Genomic DNA, 21,177 nt, shown 5'->3' with positions numbered 1-21,177 from the left:
ATCTGATCTAAATTGAGATAATTATCACTGGAATTGGGATCATTTCCACAGGAATTGAGGGGTGGGAAGGGCTGAGGGGTGGATATTCCTGGACTTTTTAGGGATCATCCTCCCCATGGCATCCCCCCACGGAATGAGGGGGAATGGGGTGGGATTTAAAGCCCTTCCAGCCCAAATATTTCCAGGCTTGTGCTACAGAATATCCCGGATGAGCATCCGGGAAGTTCGGGGCTGGGAAAACAAGGAATCTGAGTTAATCGGAACCATTTCCACTGGATTTGGGATCATTTCATTGGAATTCGGTTTTTCCATGGATCTGTCCCGCGGCTGCGCCGGGACCCGGAGGAATCCCGGTTTATCCCTGGATCTGTCTCGCGGTTTCCCGGTGAATCCGAACCGCTCCGACCATTCCCGACCATTCCCAGACCGGACGGGAGCTTCTCTGCCCGAACCTCCCTCTGCCCGCCCGAATTCCCAAGCCTGGAGCTTGGGAGCAGCCCCCGCGCTCCATTCCCGAGGTTTTCCCGGATCTCGGGGGTTTGCTCTCCCCGGGTGCCCGCTCGGGGCTCCGGGGGTCGTTCGGGCTCCGCGCTGCAGGCTCGGAATCCCGGGGGCGGGAGGGGAATGTTCCCCCGAGGGCTCCGGGCTGACCTTTCGCCGTCGGGAGGTGCCAACAGGTGCCCGTGCCCGGCCGGGATTCGGGAATTCGGGATGGAGGCGCTGGGGCAGAGCCGGGGCAGAACGGGAGATCTGTGGGGCAGAGCTGGGGCCCGGTTCCAGCCGCAGGGAAAATCGCTGTTCTGCGTTTCCTGGACTCTTCCCTCTGGGATCAGCAGCTCTGGAGCCTCCCTGCGGGCAGCCGCCTTTCTTTGGGGCAGAGAGAGGGTCGGAGCGGTTTTGGGGTGCTTGGGCAGTCCAGGTGTTTTCCACGCTCCACACCAACCCAAATTCTGGTTTTTCTCAGAATTTTTTCCCACCCCGAACCTGCCTGCTGCTCTTTTTCCCTGGATCCCAAGTGGGATGGGGGATGCGAGTGTTCCCTGCCTGCCTGGGATGCTTCAGCCAATAAAACCCCTAAAGAAATCTAAAGAAAACCTAAAGAAACCCTAAAAAATCTTTAAAAAACTTTAAAAAATCTAAAAAAATCTAAAGAAAACCGAAAGAAACCCTTCAGGAGCCCCAAGCCCTGCCGAGCCCGGCGGGGTTTGATAACTGGTTCGATGTCTCGCCCTGCTCGGGTAATTAGGCTGACACGGCTCGTAAAGGTTCCTTCCTGCCTGCAATTCTGCATGCGGGGTAATTAACCAGCTGTAATTAACAAGCTGTAATTATCGGCTTAGGGAGATTATCGAACTTTCCTCGGCAGAGTGGTGCTGCAGGATGGGCGAGGAGCAACGCCCCGGAGGGATCCGGCTGTTCCTGGGGTTCCCGGGGGTGTTTGGGGGGTTTGGGATGGATTGGGATTGGGGAAAAGGGGATTGGGGAAAAGGGGCTGGGATTGGGGAAAAGGAGATTGGAGAAAAGGGGCTGGGATTGGGGAAAAGGGGCTGGGATTGGGGAAAAGGGGATTGGGGAAAAGAGGCTGGGATTGGGGGAAAATTGGAATTGGGGAAAGAAAGAGTCTGGGATTGGGGAAGGGAAGAGGCTGGGATTGGGGAAAAGGGGCTGGGATTGGGGGAAAGGGGATTGGGGGAAAGGGGATTGGGGAAAAGGGGCTGAGATTGGGGAAGGAAAGAGGTTGGGATTGGGGAAAACTGAAATTGGGGCAAGAAAGAGTCTGGGATTGGGGAAGGGAAGAGGCTGGGATTGGGGAAAGGGGCTGGGATTGGGGAAAAGGTGATTGGGGAAAAGGGGCTGGGATTGGGGAAGGAAAAAGGTTGGGATTGGGGAAAAGGGGCTGGGATTGGGGGAAAATGGAATTGGGGCAAGAGAGAGTCTGGGATTGGGGAAAATAGTCTGGGATTGGAGAAAAGGCATTTGGGGAAAAGGGGCTGGGATTTGGGGGAAAATTGGAACTGGGGAAAGAAAGAGCCTGGGATTGGGGAAAAGTGGCTGGGATTGGGGAAGGAAAGAATCTGGAACTGGGGGAAAGCCAAAGGCACCCCCAGAGCAGGCTGCCCAAGCTCCCTCATGTGATGGACAGGCAGAATCTGTCTGTCATGTGTCACTTTCCCAGGACAGGCTGTAATTAGGGAGAAGTGCTGAGCTCCGGCTGGGCTGAGTGACTCCAAACCCTCCTGTCCCCGTCAGAGCCGGTGGCAGCTGCAGGAGGAAGAGGAGGGAGCGCAGGTTCGGCCCAAACCCTGCCGGTGCTTGGGGCTGGGTGAGATCCGCAGCGGCTCAGAACGGGCTGGGACTGAGCTGCAAAACCCACCCGGCCCTGGAAGGTTTGGGCTCTCCGTGCCCAGGGGTGGATTTTGGGGAGCACTGAGGCCCCAGCTCCTGCTGAGCTCCTTTCCCTGGAGATCACAGAGCGCCCCAATCCCACTGTCCCAGCCCCAGGTGTGCTCCCGTCCCAGCCCCAGGTGTGTTTTTGTCCATCCCTCGGCCCAAACCAGCCGAGCAGGCTCAGAGCACGGCCCCAGCCCCTGCCCAGTACAAACCAGTGCAACCAGCATCCTCCAGTGGGGAGCCCGGCCCTCTGGGGCCACTCCACCACTCCAGCTCCCAGCCCAGGGATCCACCAGGGTTTGTGCTTCCAGGAAGGCCTGGAGAGCCAACGCCATTCCCAGCAGGAGTTTGGGTGGTGCTGGGCTGTGGAAGATGGGTTCTTATCCAAAATCTCCAGCGAGGGAGGCCTGACAGAGCCTGGAAACGCCACCAGCATTCCCTGCTGGAGCCTCCTGGCTGGTCCTCTGGGCTCCTTTAATTCCTGAACCTTTTCTGGGGTACGAGACACAGAGCTGGGGGTGGTTGCTGCAATCAAAGTGGGAGGGAGCCCTTTCCCAGAGCCCTTTCCTGGAGCCCTTTCCAGATCCCTTTCCTGGAGAATCGTCCTGGAGCCCAGCTGGGTTCATCCCAGCAGTTTGATCCCACAGGGAATTCCCTGCTCTGGCAGCTGAGGACGTCCAGCTTGGTGCAGTGCTGGCTCTGGTTCCTCTGAGCCCTGCCCAGCTCCCCTGGGCCCTTTCCTGCTGCTCCCTATAGGGGTTTGGCCCTTCCCAGCCCTCTCCTTTCCATTCCCTGTCCCAAACACATCCAATCCTTCTCATTCCCTGTCCCAAACACATCCTGCCCTTCCCATTCCCTGTTCCCAGTACAGCCCATCCTTCCCATTCCCTGTCCCAAACACATCCCACCGCATTCCCTGAGGATGAGCTGTTGGAATTCTAGATGCTGAGAACTTTAAACTTTTGTACTGCAACCTCTAACTCAAGAAAACACTGCATTCAACCTTAAGGCATAAAGAAAGCTTCCAAAGTTTATTAATAACACTAAGATTGCGAGTGTGTAGTTAATTAAAAGTGAATAATAACACGGAGTAGGAAACGTAAAATTTAAAGTTTTAAAATATAGTAATAGATATAAAATAAAATAAAATAAAATAAAATAAAATAAAATAGACCCTGTGGAGCTGCTCCCTCCATCCCCACAGGCAGGGCTCCCTCCCTCCCGCTCCAGCCAGGTTTCCCTGCTCCCAGGCAGGCAAATCCTCCAGGATGGGATGGCCTGGAGAGCGATGGATATCTGCAGTACAGCTTCCAGCAAAGGGGATCCTTCCCGTGGGATCTCAGCCTGGAAACCTCCATTCCCCTGGAGCTCGGGGTCCAAGTGAGACCCAGAGGAGGCTGAGTTTCCTGGGGAAGCCTCTGCTTGTTGGCTGTTGGTGTTTTCCCCTTCCCCGCCTGCCCCATAACCAGTTCTCCCTGCCTGTCCCTCCCGTCCTTGGGATGGTTGGGACGGGAAGGACCGGCCTGAGCAAACATTTTCTTTTGTTCAGCTGTACTCAGGCATGGCCCTGCTGCTGCAGCTGGGGCTGTGACTCACCTGGCCCAGAGAGGCTGGCTGGAAAATTTGGGGTGTTTTAAAGAAAATGCCCGGTTTTAATGACAGCACTGTAATAACCCCAAACAACCACCCTCTGCTGCTGGGGGACTGGGCATGTTTAATGCATGAGCTGCAGGGCTTGAGATGGAGCTGGGGAGGAACAAAAAGAGGGGAATAAACCCAAACCCCCGCTGAGGAGCATCCAGCAGGCCTGGCTGTCACCTACTGTTCCCCCTGGAGCCGCCCCCGGGCTGCCCTATCAGCTCCATCTCGGGATGGAGGTGGATCCAGGGTCTCCTGGCCGAACCCCGTCATCCAGGGAAGGAGGAGTTTCCTTCCCGAGCCTTTTAATCCAGTCCTGCTGGTTTCTCGGCACAGCCGGCGGAGCTCCCTGCCCATGCGGCCGTGCCTGGCTCGCCATGGCCCCGCGTCACGTCGTGCCCATGTCCACCAGCCATGCCGCCCGCGGTGTCTGCGTGCTGGGCACCGAGGTCTTCCTGGACACGCGCCGGTAGGGCCGGGCACGGGGCAGCCTGGCATGATCCATGGAGCTGCTGGGATCTGGGATGGATTTGGGCTGGGATTTGGGATGGGTTTGATGGGGTTTGGGGCATCCCAGGCTGGGATTTGGGATGGGTTTGATGGGGTTTGGGGCATCCCAGGCTGGGATTTGGGATGGGTTTGATGGGGTTTGGGGCATCCCGGGCTGGGATTTGGAATGGGTTTGATGGGATTTGGGGCATCCTGGGCTGGGTTTTGGGATGGGTTTGATGGGGTTTGGGGCATCCTGGGCTGGGGTTTTGGGATGGGTTTGATCAGGATTGGATCATCTTGGGCTGGGATTTGGGATGGGTTTGGTCAACATGGGGCAGTCCAGCTAGGGGTTTGGGATGGGTTTGATGGGGATTGGAGCATCTTGGGCTGGGATTTGGGATGGGTTTGATGGGGATTGGGGTATTCTTGGCCAGGGATTTGGGATGGGTTTGATCAGGATTGGGGTATTCCAGCCAGTTTTGGAAGGGTTTGATGAGGATTGGGGTATTCCGGGCCAGGGATTTGGGATGGGTTTGATGGGGACTGGAGCATCCAGGGCATGGATTTGGGATGGGTTTGATGAGGATTGGGGCATCCCAGCCAGGGATTTGGGATGGATTTGATCAGGACTGGAGCATCCAGGGCTAAGGGATGGGTTTGCTCCAAATTGGGGCAGTCCGGGCTGGCATTTGGGATGGGTTTGATGGGGATTGGGGCATCCTGGGCTAAGGATTTGTGATGGGTTTGATCAGGATGGGGGCATCCCAGGCCAGGGATTTGGGATGGGTTTGATCAGGACTGGAGCATCCCAGCCAGGGATTTGGGATGGGTTTGCCCAGCATCACAGCATCCTGACATGTTCCATGGAGCTGCAGGGCTTTGAGATGGGTTTGGAGGAGGAACGGGTGGTGAGGGACTCAGAGCTCGTCAGGAGTTCACCCAAGGGTTTGGAGGGACAGGTCCCTCCAGAGCTGGGTGTGCTTTGGGGGATGATGTCCATGGGGAGCTCATCCAAGGGTGTGATGTCCCATAGGGACCCCACCCAAAACTCTGGTTTTGTGGATGATGTCCCACAGGGAGTTCATTTTTGGGTACAATATCCCACAGGGAGCTCATCCAAAGCTGGAATGTTGGCTCAGGGCATTGCAGCGGAGCTGGGCCAGGATGGTTTGGAGGCAAAGCCCAATCACACCCCGGCTAAGCCCGGGTCTATTTCTGGCTCTAAGAACATTGGGCAAGAGCAATTTAAGATGTGCAACTTGGAGCTAAAACGGGAGGAGGAATAAAATGTGTGGCTCAGGCAGAAAAAATTTAGCAGCGGCTGTGCACGGGCAGCGTCAGGAAAAGGGATTTTTGCAGAATTAAATATGGGGTGGCTTTATTGGGCAGATAGACAGCTGTCCCTGCCCTGCTGCCACAGTGTCATTATTTAATAAATCACATTTATAATGACAGAGAACGCAGACCCGGCCGGTCAGCATCGCATCCGGGCAATTATTGGGATGGAGCGCTGGAGCCAGGCCAGGATGTGCCACCGTCCCCTCAGAGAGCTCTGGCTGCCCTAAAACAGCCTCGTTTCCCCCTCTCATGCAGACGGGAATGTAGAAAACCCATTATCTGCAATTTTTTGTCCTGCTTTTGGACTCGGAGCTCTCTCAGTCCTATTTAAACCTGTGGAGCCCAAATGGGGTAATTTGGCTTCTTGATAACAAATTTGAGCCGTGGTCCCAAACAGCAGATGGTGGAAGCTCTTCCAGCTGAAAAATGGGATAATTTTATTCATGGGGAGCACTGGCTGGGGGGGAATTTAGGGATGGATGCATCAATTTGGGTTTCTTGGGGCAGAACGTGGAGCTCGTTGGGAATTGGGTGGTGCTGCTGAGGTGGGAGGGCCACAAATCCACGGCAAAGAGTCCCAAATCTGTGGATCCATGGCTTTGCGGGGTGTTGGGATGGGATCCAGCATTCCCCAGATCCATGGCTTCACGGGGTGTTTGGGATGTGATCCAACATCCCTCTGGATCCACAGCTTTGTGGGCTGTTGGGATGCGATCCAGCATTCCCCAGATCCATGGCTTCACGGGGTGTTCTGGATGGGATCCAACATCCCTCTGGATCCACAACTTTGTGGAGTGTTGGGATGGGATCCAGCATTTCCTGGATCCATATCTTCATGGGGTGTTCCAGACAGGGATGCCAAGCCCATGGAATGCCTTAATCTCCTCACAATCTGCTGGAGGCACCGGGGACGCCGCGCCAAGAACAACACCGGGGATAAATCCCTGCCGTGGCGCGCGGGGTTTTGATGTTGTGGTTTTTATGTTCTCGCTGCCCAAGTTTCCACCCGGCTCCCCCTGGGCCGCAGCCAGGGGAGTGGGAGCAGGTCAGGGCTGCCGGGATGGAGCGGCCGGGGCTGTAATGAGCAGGGAGCAGCACTTCAAAGGCTCCCCAGGATGTCACGGAGCTGCGTGCCCGGATCCAGGCTCTGCTCCAGCCCCAGCATCCCTCAGGTCACGGGATGGTCCCACAACACCCAGCTCCATGCGTGGTTGGCATGAAAATCATCCTGGCTCTTCCCCGGCTGGGGTTTTGTCACAGGACACTGAAATTCAGGGAATTTCTCATGGTTGCAGAGGGAGGTTGGATGTGGGATAAACCATGGCCGGACGTGCCGGAGCTGCAGTGGGAGCTGGGCTTGCCCAACGCCGCCACAGAGGTCCCACGTGTGGAACTCCAGGGACCATTTCATCACCCAGGGATGGTCTCGGGGCCCCTCCCGCCCACTCATGGCTGTGTTTAATTCCAGGTTCGGGGACTTGGCTCCCGTGGTCTCTGATCCGAGGTTGCTCCATTCCAGGTCCACCCCGAGAGGCGCCGTGTCCTTTGACGTGCACGCCACACCGGCAGTGACGGTGCACATGATCCACAGCCCCACCACAAAGCCCAGCTTGGACGCCCGGTGGCCCCTGGATCCCGACATCGAGGTAGTGGTGACCATCGATGTCACCAGCAGGACCGTCGATGACAACCAGGTCAGGTTGTCCTACGTGCTGTTCATGTGGCCAAACTGGGGGAAATAAGTGACATTTCCTAGGAAAACTCAAGGATTTATGAGTAACGCTGACACCAGGGTGGTTTGTCGTGGTGAAAGCTCGAGAAGAGTTGTGTAATTGGCACTGACAAGAAATGAAACCCAGAAGGAGAAGGTCCCACTTGGTGCCCCAACAATGACATCACAGGGGTTGCAAAAGTCGGTGCCAGGCAGCAAAAAAATACACCAAGTCTGATGTTTTCTGTGCCCGATTTTGTGCTGAAGATGGCACGGAGGGTTCCAATGAATTGTGATTAATGAAGAATGGTTGGGATGGACCTCCCAGGGCCTGGATGTGTGGGCAGGCAGGAGTTGGAGTGGTGATCCTTGTGGGGCCCTTCCCAGCTCATTCCATGGTCCTGGAAGGGCAGAGATCCCACCAGCCTGGTGGGATGTGGGTCACAGTGTGAGAATGGAGATCTTGCTAGCTTGGCAGGGTGTCGGGATGGAGATCCCACCAGCACAGTGGGATGTGGGTCACGATGTGGAGATGGAGATCCCGCTGGCCTAGCAGGGTATAGGTCACAGTGTGGAGATGGAGATCCCACCAGCCAGAAGGGGTGTGGGTCACGGTGTGGGGACAGAGATCTTGCCAGCCTGCTGGGGTGTGGAGATGGAGATCCCACCAGCACAGTGGGATGTGGGTCACGGTGTGGGGATGGAGATCCCACCAGCCTGGTGGGGTGTGGGTCATGGTGTGGAGATGGAAATCCTGCCAGCCCGGTGGGATGTGGGTCACAATGTGGGGACAGAGATCTTCCCAGCCCAATGGGGTGTGCAGATGGAGATCCCACCAGCCTGGTGAGATGTGGGTCACAGTGTGGGGATGGAGATCCCACCAGCCTGGTGGGATGTGGGTCACGGTGTGGGGATGGAGATCCTGCTGGCCCAGCAGGGTGTGGGGTCATGGTGTGGGGATGGAGATCCCATGAGCCTGGTGGGATGTGTGTCACAGTGTGGGGATGGAGATCCCACCAGCCTGGTGAGATGTGGGTCATGGTGTGGAGGTCCCACCAACCCAGTGGGATGTGGGTCACAGTGTGGGGATGGAGATCCCATGAGCCTAATGAGATGTGGGTCACGGTGTGGGGATGGAGATCCCACCAGCCTCGTGGGGTGTGGGTCACAGTGTTGGGATGGAGATCCCACCAACCCAGTGGGATGTGTGTCACAGTGTGGGGATGGAGATCCCACCAACCCAGTGGGATGCGGGTCACGGTGTGGGGATGGAGATCCTGCTGGCCCAGCGGGGTGTGGGGTCATGGTGTGGGGATGGAGATCCCATGAGCCTGGTGGGATGTGGGTCACGGTGTGGGGATGTCTTGGCAGGTGAAGATCTCCTACTACGACCGCGAGGGCCGCGAGCTGGCGGTGGCCTGGCTGTACCTCACCTGTGTCGGTAGGTGCCCACCAAGGCTCAGGGAATTCCTGGTCTCTTGGGATCTGGCTGGATCCATGAGGCCGGAATTCCTTGGGGGCCACAGGCAATAAAGGTTTGGGTGTTCACGGATGCTGATGAGCAAGAGGGAAATAATTAAACCATGATTAATAAAACACTGCCTTATATGGTGTGGGAGAGATGGAGGCTGGGCCGTGTCCCCACCCAGGAGCATCCTCCTGTGCTGAGGTGGTTCCTCAGGAGAAGAGGATCCATGGGAGATCTCCTCACCCAGCTCCAGCCAGCACCAGGGGAGAGGGATCGGCACCGAAGCGGTGCCTGACCTATTTCAGGAGTTTAGGGTGAGGTGAATCATCCCCTCCAAATGCCTGCTCTCCCCTGCTGACTACAAAGGGAGTCTAGACAACCAGTCTGGGTGCAGAAGTCTCCACTTGGATGGATTAATTACCCTAAATTTGGGATTTTCTGAAGCGTTCACATGACAGTCTGACCCGTGTCCTCAAATCATGCCTACGCCTCCCAAAATTGCCCCTGGAGAGTCTGAAGGTTTCCCATGTCACATGGCCCTCACTGGAGCCAACTGGGGCCACCACTGGCCACAGGGATTTTGCCTTCCAAATGTTCTTCTCTTGCTTGGATTTAGAGTTTCCCTCCTGGCTTTTCCATGTCGTCCTCCGTGCCCCAAGGAGAACAATGTCTGACTCAATCCCTGTGTTTTCCACACTTTGTGTGTCCCATCTGGAGGAGTTTTTGAGTTAGGATTGCTATGGGGTTTGGATGAAGTCACCAAATCTCTGCAGCAGAGGCAGAAATTTGGGACAAGAAGAGCCCTATGAGGAAATTGTCAGGTTTCCTAGAAATTATTTGGGTGTTTGCTCAACCACAGTGAAAACACATTTTTGTGCCTCCACCGTGTTTTGGCTTCGTGGAAAACAGGACAGTCAATAGGAAATGGGTGAAAACGTAAAAAAATGCCATCGAAACATAAAATCTGCCATGAAAACATAAAATCTGCCATGAACACATTGAAAAATGGCAGTAAAACAAAGTCTGTCATGAAAAAATGCTTTGAAAACGTAAAATCTGCCATGAAAACATAAAATCTGCCATGAAAACATAAAAAATGCTGTGAAAAAATAAAATCTGCCATGAAGTGGGGATGTCCCTGCTGGGGGGAACCAAAATGAGAGGACATGAAAGAGGGAAAGCCATGGCAAAGCTGTTGGGTTGGATTTTCTTGTGCTGTTCTGTTGGGTCTGGAGCAGCTTCGGGGGGATGAGGTGGGGTTGGTGTGGAGGTCATGGTGCCAAGGAGATCCCAAAATGTCCCCAAGATCTTGTCCCCTGCCCATGGCTTCCTTCCCTCTTGCTGTTCCAGAGGTGTCCCTGGATGTGGACTGGAGCCGGAGCGGCCGAGTGAGGAGCAAGGGCAAGGACAAGGACAAGGACAAGGTGAGTGAGGAGAGCGTCCTGGGAGGGCGGATCCATCACCGGCCTCTTCCTGGAAAATCTCCAGGGGGCACAGGGACCTGGGTGGTGTCTCTGTGAGGGCAAACAGCCCGGCAGATCCTCAGCCTACTAATTGAGCAGGAAAAGGATTGATTTTCCTATTCCACGCCAGAACCACCTGCAGCTACAGCCTGGCCCTGAGGATCCTGTAGGAGAAAACTCTCGGCTTCTTCCTCCCTTTTTCCTCCCTTCTTTCCCCCTTCTTTCTCCATTTTTTCTCCCTTTTTCCTCCATTTCTCTTCCCTTTTTCTTCCCTTTCTCTTCCACCTCCGTTCTCTTTTTCTTTACCTTTTTGGGCCCCAAATCTGCCGTTGAACGAGTTGAGCAAACAGCAGGAGATTTCCCCCTTTGGCCACACATCTCCCTCTGCCCAGGCCCTCAAGCCGGGCTAATTAACCACAGATCAGCCGGGCTGATTAACCACAGCCTGATCAGCGGCGTAAATTGGTATCAAGATGGGCTCAGCTTCCAGAAGTGCTTCAGCCATGTCCAGGCAAGGCTGGAGGTACTTCCAGCCTGGCTGGGAGATAAAATCTTGGAGCAGTCGGTGCAGGCCCTGCTGGAGCTGCCGTTGGGATGGGGCCGTTTGAGCGGCGCTGATGTTTCCTCAAAGTGTGGTTGGGTTCTCCTCCAAGCCTGCGGCTTTCCTTGGCCCAGGATGGGGGAAATCCTGCTCCTGGGTGCTTTCCTCAGCCCAGGATGGTGGAAATCCTGCTCCTGTCCCCTCTCGGTGCTTCTCCTCCAGGCCAAGTGGACGTGGGGCCCGGACGGACAAGGGGCCGTGCTGTTGGTCAACTGTGACCGTGACAGCCCCGGCGTGGGGGGTACGGACAGCGGCCAGGCGGACATACGGACACCGGCAGGTGGGCTGTGACCCTGAGGGGCTCCCTGGGGGTTTCCCTGCTGCCATCCTCTCCCTCGGTGTCCCCTGTGTCCCCCAGACCTGCAGGACATGTCGGTGATGCTGCTGCGGACCGAGGGCCCCAGCGCCATATTCGCCGAGTACCCGGTGGTGCTGCACGTCCCCGAGAGCGACGCGGACAAAGTGCGGGTGTTCCACGCCGTCCGTGAGTGCCTCTGCCTCCCCCAGCAGCCCTGTGGGACCCCAAAGCCAGCCAGCCCCACAGGTTTTTCTCATTGGGGTGCCCCTATTTGCTGTAGTCACACTTTTACCCCAAAGCGCTTCTGCTGTCGCGCACAGTGGTCTATATAGGAAAAACCAAGGGGGAGAAGGCTCCAAAGAGGCTTTTCCCAACGAGGGCTGGAATTTTGACATTCCCATGGTGCGGGAAGCCCCACGTGGCTCCCAGCACTGTTTTGGCTCGGGCAGGGAGCCAAGCAGTCAAGCAGCCCATCCTGTTGGGCAGCGCCCTTCGCCTTTGAACGGTTGGATCCCCGGCAGCTCCGCGCCGAAAATCAGGTCCGGGGAGCCAAGGGTGTCATTAGAGATCCTCAGCCAGAGCCACGCTCCTTGAAAGGGCTGGACCTGAGGGGACGGAGCCCTCTTTGTCCCGGGAAGATCAAGCGTGTTCCCCAGGGAGGAGGAGGAGGAGGAGGAAGAGGAGGAAGAAGCCCTTCTGCCACCCTTGGGCACCAGCCTCCTCCTCCTCCTGCTGGCGTGTCCCCCTGCGGGCAGGCTCTGGGAATTCGGGGTTCTCCAGGCTGAGTTCAGGGTGGGAATTTGGGGCTCTCCAGGCAGCTGAGTTTGGGGTGGGAATCTGAGATTCTCCAAGCTGAGTTTGGGGTGGGAATCCAGGGTTCTCCAGGCTGAGTTTGGGGTGGGAATCTGGGGTTCTCCAAGCTAAGCTTGGGGTGGGAATCCAGGGTTCTCCAGACAGAGTTTGGGGTGGGAATCCCAGGTTCTCCAAGCTGCTGAACTCAGGGTGGGAATTTGGGGTTGTCCAGACTGAGTTCAGGGTGGGAATCCAGGGTTCTCCAGGCTGCTGAACTTGGGGTGGGAATTTGGGGTTGTCCAAGCTGCTGAACTCAGGGTGGGAATCCGGGGTTCTCCAAGCTGAGTTTGGCGTAGGAATCCAGGGTTCTCCAAGCTGAGTTTGGCGTAGGAATCCAGGGTTCTCCAAGCTGAGTTTGGGGTGGGAATCCAGGGTTCTCCAGCTGCTGAACTCGGGGTGAGGATCCAGGTTTTTCCAGGCTGCTGAACTCGGAGTGGGAATTCAGGGTTCTCCAGGCTGCTGAGTTTGGGGTGGGAATCTGGGGTTCTCCAGGCTGCTGGGTTTGGGGTTCTCCAGGCTGCTGGGTTTGGGGTTCCCCAGGTGGTGATGCCTACCCGCTCTACAAGCCTGTGCTGGGCCCGGACAAGCTCTCCTACGTGCTGGAGCACGCTGGCCACGGGGACAGCACTTTCTACGTGGAGGGGCTGGAGTTCCCCGACCGGGGCTTCAGTGGCCTCGTGTCCTTCAGCGCCAGCCTGCTGGAGGTGCCCCATAAGGTACAGGGGGGATCAGCCCCACCCCTCCCCCAGCAAACCCCCCGTGGTTGGAGGTCCCAGACTCTGTTTTGGCTCCACCAGGACTCGCCGGGCACGCCGATCTTCACGGACACCGTGGTGTTCCGCGTGGCGCCCTGGATCATGACACCCAACACGCAGCAGCCCCTGGAGGTGTTTGTCTGCAGGTAGGAGGGGTGTCCCCGCTGTGGACAGGGGTGTCCCCTGCCTAGGGGCACTCGCCAGGAAGGAGCTCCCAACCCTTCCTGGCTGTGTGTGAGCCAGGCTTAGGCATTCCTGACTGGGAATGGTTGGGAAGGGAGCCAGCTGCTGCCGTGGGAGTCATTTCCATCCCAAGGAGAAGGGCTGGAGTTCCCTCTCCAGGTCCATTCCCATGCAGGAATGTTGCCCAGGGCATTTAAATCTCAAGGAGAAATTCGGAAAGAACACCTCCAGGTCCAATTCCATGCAGGAATGCTGCCTGGGGTGTTTAAATTCCAGGGAGAAAGGCTGGAGTTCCCTCTCCAGAACCAATGCTACAAAGTCTGGAGTTCCCTCTCCAGAACCAATCCCACAAAGGCTGCAGTTCCCTCTCCAGAACCAATCCCACAAAGGCTGCAGTTCCCTCTCCAGAACCAATCCCACAAAGGCTCGGATTCTCTCTCCAGAACCAATCCCACAAAGGCTGGAGTTCCCTTTCCAGTTCCAATCCCACAAAGGCTGAGGACCCTCTCCACATCCAAGCCCATAAAGGCTGGAATTTCTTCTCCAGCTCCAATCCCACAAAGGCTGGATTTCCCTCTCTACTCCAAACCCACAAAGGTGGGAGTTCCTTCTCCAGCTCCATTCCCACATGGAAATGCTGCCTGGGGTGCTCAGGATTGAGGAACGAGCTGTGGGGTCGGGATTTTGGGGGTTCCCCATGATCTCCCTCACAGCCCTGGTCCCTCAATGTCCCCCCAGCATCAAGCAGGGCTCGGATTCCAACGAGGCCTTCCTGGAGGGGCTGCGGGAGCTGCTGCGCAAAGCCAACTGCAAACTGACCGTGTGCTCGGAGCTGGACTCGCGCAGCGACCGCTGGATCCAGGTCAGCTCACCCGGGAACAGGAGAGCCCTGCTGTGGCTTGGGCAGACCCTGGAATGCCAGGGGATGGACACTGAGGCACAGGGAAGGCTGCCAGGGTGGCACAGACGGGGACAATGGCCTGGGAGCCCTGGCTGGCACCAGGGACACAGAGGGGCACCGGGACAGGGACCCAGTGGGCTGTGCAGGAGGGGCCCGACTGCAGTGGGGACCCTGTGGGGACATTGCAAAGGTGACCCCATGGGACATTGCAAAAGGGACCCTATTGCAAAAGGGACGCCATGGAGCTTTTGAAGGTGACCCCATTGCAAAAAGGACCCCATGGGACATTGCAAAGGGGACCCCATTGTAAGAAGGACCTCATGGGACATCACAGGGGGTCGCTGCTGCAAAAGGGACCCTGTGGGACATTGCAAAGGGGTCCCTTTTGCACAAGTGTCCCTGTGGTGCTTTGGAAGAGGAACCCAAGGGACACCTCCAGAGTGACCTCATTGTACAAGGGCACCCCATTGCAAGTGTCACCCTGTGGGGCTGTGCAGGAGGGTCCCAGTGCCAGAGGGACCCCAAGAGGACACCGTGGTTGCGGTGTCACCCCGTGGGGTTGTGCAGGAGTGTCCCAGTGCCAGGGGACCCCAGCAGGACACTGTGGCTGTGGTGTCACCCCAGGAGGGCTGGGCAGGATCTTCCCAATGTTTTAGGCTGGGCTCTGTCAGGCTCGCCCCAATTCCTGCCCCACCCTCCCCACATCCCTGCTGGAGATTCCTATCACCCCCGGGAGCCTTCCTCCTCCTCCTCTTCCTCGTCTCCTTCCCACAGGATGAGCTGGAGTTTGGCTACGTGGAGGCTCCACACAAAACCTTCCCCGTGGTCTTCGACTCTCCCAGGAACAGAGGCCTGAAGGATTTCGCTTTTAAGAAGATCCTGGTGTGTCCTTGCATTGAAATCCCCCTTTTTCCACCCAAAATCCACACAACTGGAGATCCTTGGCACCTCTTCCCTCTTTCCCAGGGCCCGGATTTTGGCTACGTGACCCGGGAGCCTCCTGGGAAGAGCGTGACCAGCCTGGATTCCTTCGGGAACCTGGACGTGAGCCCGCCGGTGACGGTGCGGGGCAAGGAGTACCCGCTGGGGCGGATCCTCATCGGCAGCCCCCTGCCCTGGTGAGCACCTGCCCTCCTCAGGACACCCCAAAACCCTCCCTGGGACCTCACAAAACCCTCCCTGGGACCTCACAAAACCCTCACTCAGGAGATTCCAAAACTCTCCCTCGGGAACCTCTTGGAGAAAAGACCTGGTCCTGATGCCCATAAAATGCCAGATTTTACAGGCAATCACCACAGCTGCTCCTCTGATCCTCACAAAACCCGGCCGCCTTTTTCCCGTTTTCCCCTTTTCCCTTTCCCATTTCCCCTTTCCCCCTTTAACCCTTTTCCCATTTTTTCCCCATTTTCACCCCTTTTTCCCCAACCCCACACACCCAGACTGGGTTTGTTCTTTGGAAGAGGAGCAGGGGAGCCCAGGACAGGGTGAAATCTCGAATAACCAGGGGTGTTGTGCCCATGAAATCCCGAATAACCAGGGGTTGTTGTGCCCATGAAATCCCGAATAACTGGGGATTGTTGTGCCCATGAAATCCCAGATAACTGGGGATTGTTGTTCCCATGGAATCCCAAATAACCGAGGGTTGTTGTGCCCATAAAATCCCGAATAACCAGGATTGTTGTTCCCCTGAAATCCCAAATAACTGGGGATTGTTGTTCCCATGGAATTCCAAATAACCGAGGGTTGTTGTGACCATAAAATCCCGAACAACCGGGGGTTGTTGTTCCCCTGAAATCCCGAATAACTGGGGATTGTTGTGCCCATCAAATCCCGAATAACCAGGGGTAGTTGAGCCCATGAAATCCCGGACAACTGGGGATTGATGTTCCCATAAAATCCCGAATAACCAGGGTTGTTGTGCCCAGGCCAGGCAGTGCTCGGCAGTGAACAAAGCTCCCTGCCAAGCCTCCACAAAGGAGGGCATTTTCTGGGAAAAACAACACCCGCTCCTGATCCCATCCCAAAAAACCCACGGGACGCTCCTGTCCCAGCCCGGGGCTTGCGGCGCTTCCAGAGGAAAGAAAATGCAGGGAAATGGGATTTTCCCAGCCCCACTGAGGCCCCAATTGTCCTTCATTACCGGAAATTTAATTAACATCTTCCCAGCCCGTTCTATTAAAGAAAACTTGGCCCTCACACCGAAGTGAGGTGGGATTTGGGAATTTCAGGGATGGGAAAAACTCATCCCAGAGGCGCCCGAGCAGAACTGGGCATGGAATGATTTCATCTGTATGGATAGATCCAGCCTGGAGATGTGTTTATGGAAAATGTGGGGATATATCCATGTATTTATCCAAGATACAGGCAGACACACTGATATATTTATGGAATATTAGGGATCTAGTCATATATATTTGTACTGATATATTTATATCAGTAAATATATAAAAATATATATATTTAGCAATATATATTTATATAACATATGCATTTACACACTTTATAGGGATATATCGATGTATTTATCCAAAATACAGGGAGATATGCCAATATATTTATGTAATATTAGGGATCTAATAGTATATATTTCTACTGATACATTTATAGAGATTTAGCAATATATATTTATATAACGTATACATTTACACCCTTTATATATAATATAGGGATATATCGATGTATTTACCTAAAAATACAGCAAGACACATTGATATATTTAAGTAATATTAGGGATCTAGTAATATATAAGATAGGGATTTAGTAATATATATTTATATATTATAGGAATTTAGCAATATATATATTTAAATAATATAGGGATTTAGCAGTGTATATTTATATAACATATTATTAACACTATATATAATATAGGAATATATTGACGTATTTATCTAAAACACAGAAAGTTATGTTGATATATTTATATAAGATAGGGATCTAGTAATATATATTTATATTGATATGTTTATACAATATGGTGATTTTAGCAACATACATTTATATAACATTTATTATTACCTCACTTTATAAATAACACAGGATTATATTAATATATAACAGATATAATTATACATAATTGGGCCATCAGGCAGATAGATCTGTATTAAAGCAGAACAATCTATAATTTATTTTATTACATGTATTTAAATACGTGGATGTCTGTAATGTAGCTTGGGCCATTTTCCCTGAAAAACAGGATAAAATTGAGCCCTGGGGTGATCGGGGGGAGGTTTGGGGAGGGGGTTTTGGGGCAGGGAATGGGTTTTGGGGTGGGGAGGGGATTTTGGGGAGCAGGTTTTAGGGAGAGGAGTGAGTTTTGGGGGTGGAGGGTAGGTTTTGGGGCAGGGAGGAGATTTTGGGGACTGAGTTTTGGGGAGAAGAGCAGGTTTTGGGGTGCGGAGGGGTTTTGGAGCAGGAGTTTTGGGGCAGGGAGTGGGTTTTGGAGTGGGGGTTTGGGGGCTGGGGGGGATTTTGGGAAGGGGGTTTTGAGATGGGGAATAGGTTTTGGGGAGCGGGTTTTGGGGGGCAGCGAGCTGGTTTTGTGGCAGGGAGTGGGTTTTGGGGAGGGGAGCAGGTTTTGGGGCTGGGGTTTTGGGGTGGGGTGCAGGTTTTGTAGTGGGGATTTTGAGGTGGGGAGCGCATTTTGGGGAGTGGATTTTGGTGAGGGAGCAGGTTTTGGGATGGGGTTTTGGGGAGGGGATTTTGGGGCAGTGATTTTGGTGGGGGAACAGGTTTTGTGGCGGGGAGCAGGTTTTGGGAAGGGAGCGGGATTTGGGGAGGGAGCAGGTTTTAGGGAGAGAGCAGGTTTTGGGGAGAGAGCAGGTTTTGGGGCAGGGGTTTTGATGAGGGAGCAGGTTTTGTGGTGGGGTTTTGGGGCGGGGGTTTTGGTGAGGGAGCAGGTTTGGGGCAGGGTTTTGGGGCAGGGTTTTGGGGCAGGAATGGTGCCCACCCCAGCTGTCCCGCAGGATGGCCGGGCGCAGGATGTGCCGCGCCGTGCGGGATTTCCTCTTCGCGCAGAAGGTGCAGGCGCCGCTCGAGGTCTACTCGGAGTGGCTCAGCGTGGGCCACGTGGATGAGTTCCTCACCTTCGTCCCTGCCCTGGACAGGAAGGTGCCGACCCCAGAGCCTGCCCAGGGCTCCTCACAGCACCCCAAAAATCCCCTTTGCCCGCTGTTTGTCCTTCCGGGGGCTCTGGGGGATGGAGCCCCTTTGGGGTTACTCAGGGGGATGGGTTTGGGGTTGGCATGAGGATCTCATGGCCCAGGGGTGGATTTGGGATTGGCACGAGCATCTCATAGTCCCAGGGATGGGTTTGGGATAGGCATGAGCATCTCATGGCCCAGGGATGGATTTGGGATTACTGTGGGCATCCCATGTCCTGGGGATGGGTTTGGGATTGGCATGGGCATCTCATAGTCCCAGGGATGGGTTTGGGATCTCCATGGGCACCTCATGGCCCAGGGATGGATTTGGGATTGGCATGGGCATCTCATAGCCCCAGGGATGGATTTGAAATCTCCATGAGCATCTCATAACCCCAGGGATGGATATGGGATCTCCAAGGCCATCCCGTGGCCCCAGGGCTGGGTTTGGGAATCTCCATGAGCATCTTATAGCCCTGGGGATGGGTTTGGGATCTCTGTGGCCATCCCATGGCCCCAGGACTGGGTTTGGGATGGCTGTGGTGCCTCCCAGCCGGACTCTGGGGTGTTTTGTCCCCCACACCAGGGGTGACCCCCGGGCTCTGTCCCGCAGGGATTCCGGCTGCTCCTGGCCAGTCCCAACGCCTGCTACAAACTCTTCAAGGAGAAGCAGCAGCAGGGCCACGGGGAGGCCACGCAGTTCATCGGTGAGGGCTGAGGCCATCCCTAGGGAACGGCATTCCTGCTGTCCCTTCTTGCTGTCCCTTCCAAGTATCCATCCCTCTGTCCATTCCCAATGTCCATCCTGCTGTCCATTCCCAGTGTCCATTCCCAGTGTCCATCCCAGTGTCCATCCTGCTGTCCATCCCACTGTTCGTCCTGCTGTTTATCCCACTGCCCATTCCCAATGTCCATCCCTCTGTCTACAGTATCCATCCCTCTGTCTATCCCGCTTTCCACCCCACTTTTTATCCCTCTGTCCATCCCACTGTCCATCCCTCTATCCATCCCTGCTGTCCTTCCCTGTGTCCATCCTGCTGTCCATCCCTCTGCCCATTCCCAGTGTCCATCCCTCTGTCCATCCCGCCGTCCATCCCCCTGTCCATCCCAGTGTCCATCCCTCTGTCCGTCCCTCTGTCCCTGAGCACTCCCTCGCCCCAGGGCTGAAGGGCACTGAGAAGAAGAGCATTGACGAGATCCTGGCGGACGAGTCCCTGCGCAGCGACAACCGCCACGTGCAGGTGGGACCTGGGGGGTTCCTCCTCCTCATTCCAGGGGGGTTCCAGGGTGCAGGGATGGGATTTGGGGTCCTGGGGAAGGGCCGGAGGGGCTGGAGAGGGTGAGGAGAGGGAGATGAGCCGAGGGACATGGAGAGGATGGGATGGGATGGGATGGGGATGGGGATGGGGATGGGGATGGGGATGGGGATGGGGATGGGGATGGGATGGGATGAGACAGGATGGGGATACGATGGGGATGGGATGGTGGGATGAGATGGGGATGGGGATGGGATGGAGATGAGATAGGATGGGCTGGGCTGGGGAAGGGATGGGGATGGGATGTGGATGGGGTGGGAGGTTTTGCACAGGGATGGGGTAGGGTCCAGCGGGGTCCGTGGGTGGGATGTGGAGGGCTGGGATGGCAGTTCCGGATCCTTCCCGCAGCGCTGCATCGACTGGAACCGCGACCTGCTGAAGCAGGAGCTGGGGCTGAGCGAGCAGGACATCGTGGACATCCCGCAGCTCTTCATCCTGACCAACTCCCGCGCCGACGCGCTCTTCCCGGACATGGTGAGACCCCGACCCCACAACCCTGCCCTGATCCCAATCCCCCAGATCAATCCCTGCTGTACTCCCCGCTCTGCTCCAGGTGAACATGCTGGTGCTGGGCCGGCACCTGGGCATCCCCAAACCCTTCGGGCCCGTGGTGGGCGGGCGCTGCTGCCTGGAGCAGCGCGTGCGGGAGCTGCTGGAGCCGCTGGGCCTCTCCTGCACCTTCATCGACGACTTCTTCTCCTACCACGTCCTGTCAGGGGATGTGCACTGCGGCACCAACGTGCGCCGCAAGCCCTTCGCCTTCAAGTGGTGGCACGTGGTGCCCTGAGCCCCCTGGGCCGGGTCCTGCAGGGAAAAGTGCATTTCCTGCAGCCCAGGGAAGATGTGCATCTCCTGCAGCCCAGGGGGAAGGTGCATTTCCTGTGCTGGAAAAGCACCGACAGCTCGGGTTTGGCCAATAAAACTTCACGGACACTGAGGGGGCAGCATTTCCCCGTTTCTTTTCCTTCCTTTCTCTGCTCCCGGTGTGAAGATGTCGTTTGGAGCCTGTTTTTGGGCACGGGGGTTTGGTTTGGGGCTGGTGGGGACAGCGGGGGTGGGGAGGCTGCTCTGGGGGCTGCGGGCCCCATCCCACGTCCGCGGGGTCACGGAGTCCCCGCCCGCCGCTTTGCAGCTGATGGCGCCCCCAAAATTCCCTGTTTTGGCCAAAAAATCGCTTCCTGCTGAGAAACCTGGTTCTCAGGTGCAGGAACCCCTCCTGCCCTCCTCGGGACCTTTTCACGCCTTTCCAAGAGGGAATTTCCTCCGCTCTTCGTCTCCACCGGAGCGCGGCACTTCCCCGTGCCTGCCTGGCACCGCCTGGCACCGCCCCGGGAACCGAAACCCGCCCAGTGCCCCGGGCACGGCTCGGCCCTGCACAGCCCCGCTGCCGTTCTGGGGCCGGACACGCTGATTTTGGGCAATTCGCTCTCCTGGCAGCGTTTCTGAGGCGCGGCTGCACCTGCGGCTCGAAGAGAACCCGCAAGGGGATGCTCCCACATACCCCCCTCCCCCTCCCTTTTTGCCCCAAAAGCGAGTTTCTAACCCCATTTCTGACCCCATTCCCACCCCCATTCCACGGGGCTGTGTCCCGGCCGATATTCCCGAGCCCCGAGGAGCGACATTAAACC

The 21,177-nt window shown here is 56.0% G+C and overlaps 1 protein-coding gene across 1 annotated transcript; it reads left to right on the top strand.

The window, feature by feature from the left end:
* The first annotated feature begins 4,406 nt into the window (after positions 1–4,406).
* LOC131567279 (protein-arginine deiminase type-1-like) lies at positions 4,407–20,336 on the top strand. The gene is made up of 16 exons (XM_058818850.1): positions 4,407–4,498; positions 7,379–7,553; positions 8,942–9,011; positions 10,389–10,462; positions 11,265–11,382; positions 11,461–11,586; positions 12,793–12,968; positions 13,050–13,153; positions 13,929–14,052; positions 14,866–14,973; positions 15,058–15,209; positions 18,057–18,201; positions 18,847–18,940; positions 19,395–19,474; positions 19,898–20,023; positions 20,103–20,336. The coding sequence occupies exons 1-16, from the start codon at positions 4,407–4,409 to the stop codon at positions 20,334–20,336; spliced, it is 1,998 nt and encodes a 665-aa protein (XP_058674833.1).
* Positions 20,337–21,177: the final 841 nt, after the last annotated feature.

This window comes from Ammospiza caudacuta, chromosome 22, assembly GCF_027887145.1.
Source record: "Ammospiza caudacuta isolate bAmmCau1 chromosome 22, bAmmCau1.pri, whole genome shotgun sequence".
NCBI classification, from domain to species: domain Eukaryota; kingdom Metazoa; phylum Chordata; class Aves; order Passeriformes; family Passerellidae; genus Ammospiza; species Ammospiza caudacuta.
This window is presented reverse-complemented; position numbering and strand designations above follow the sequence as displayed.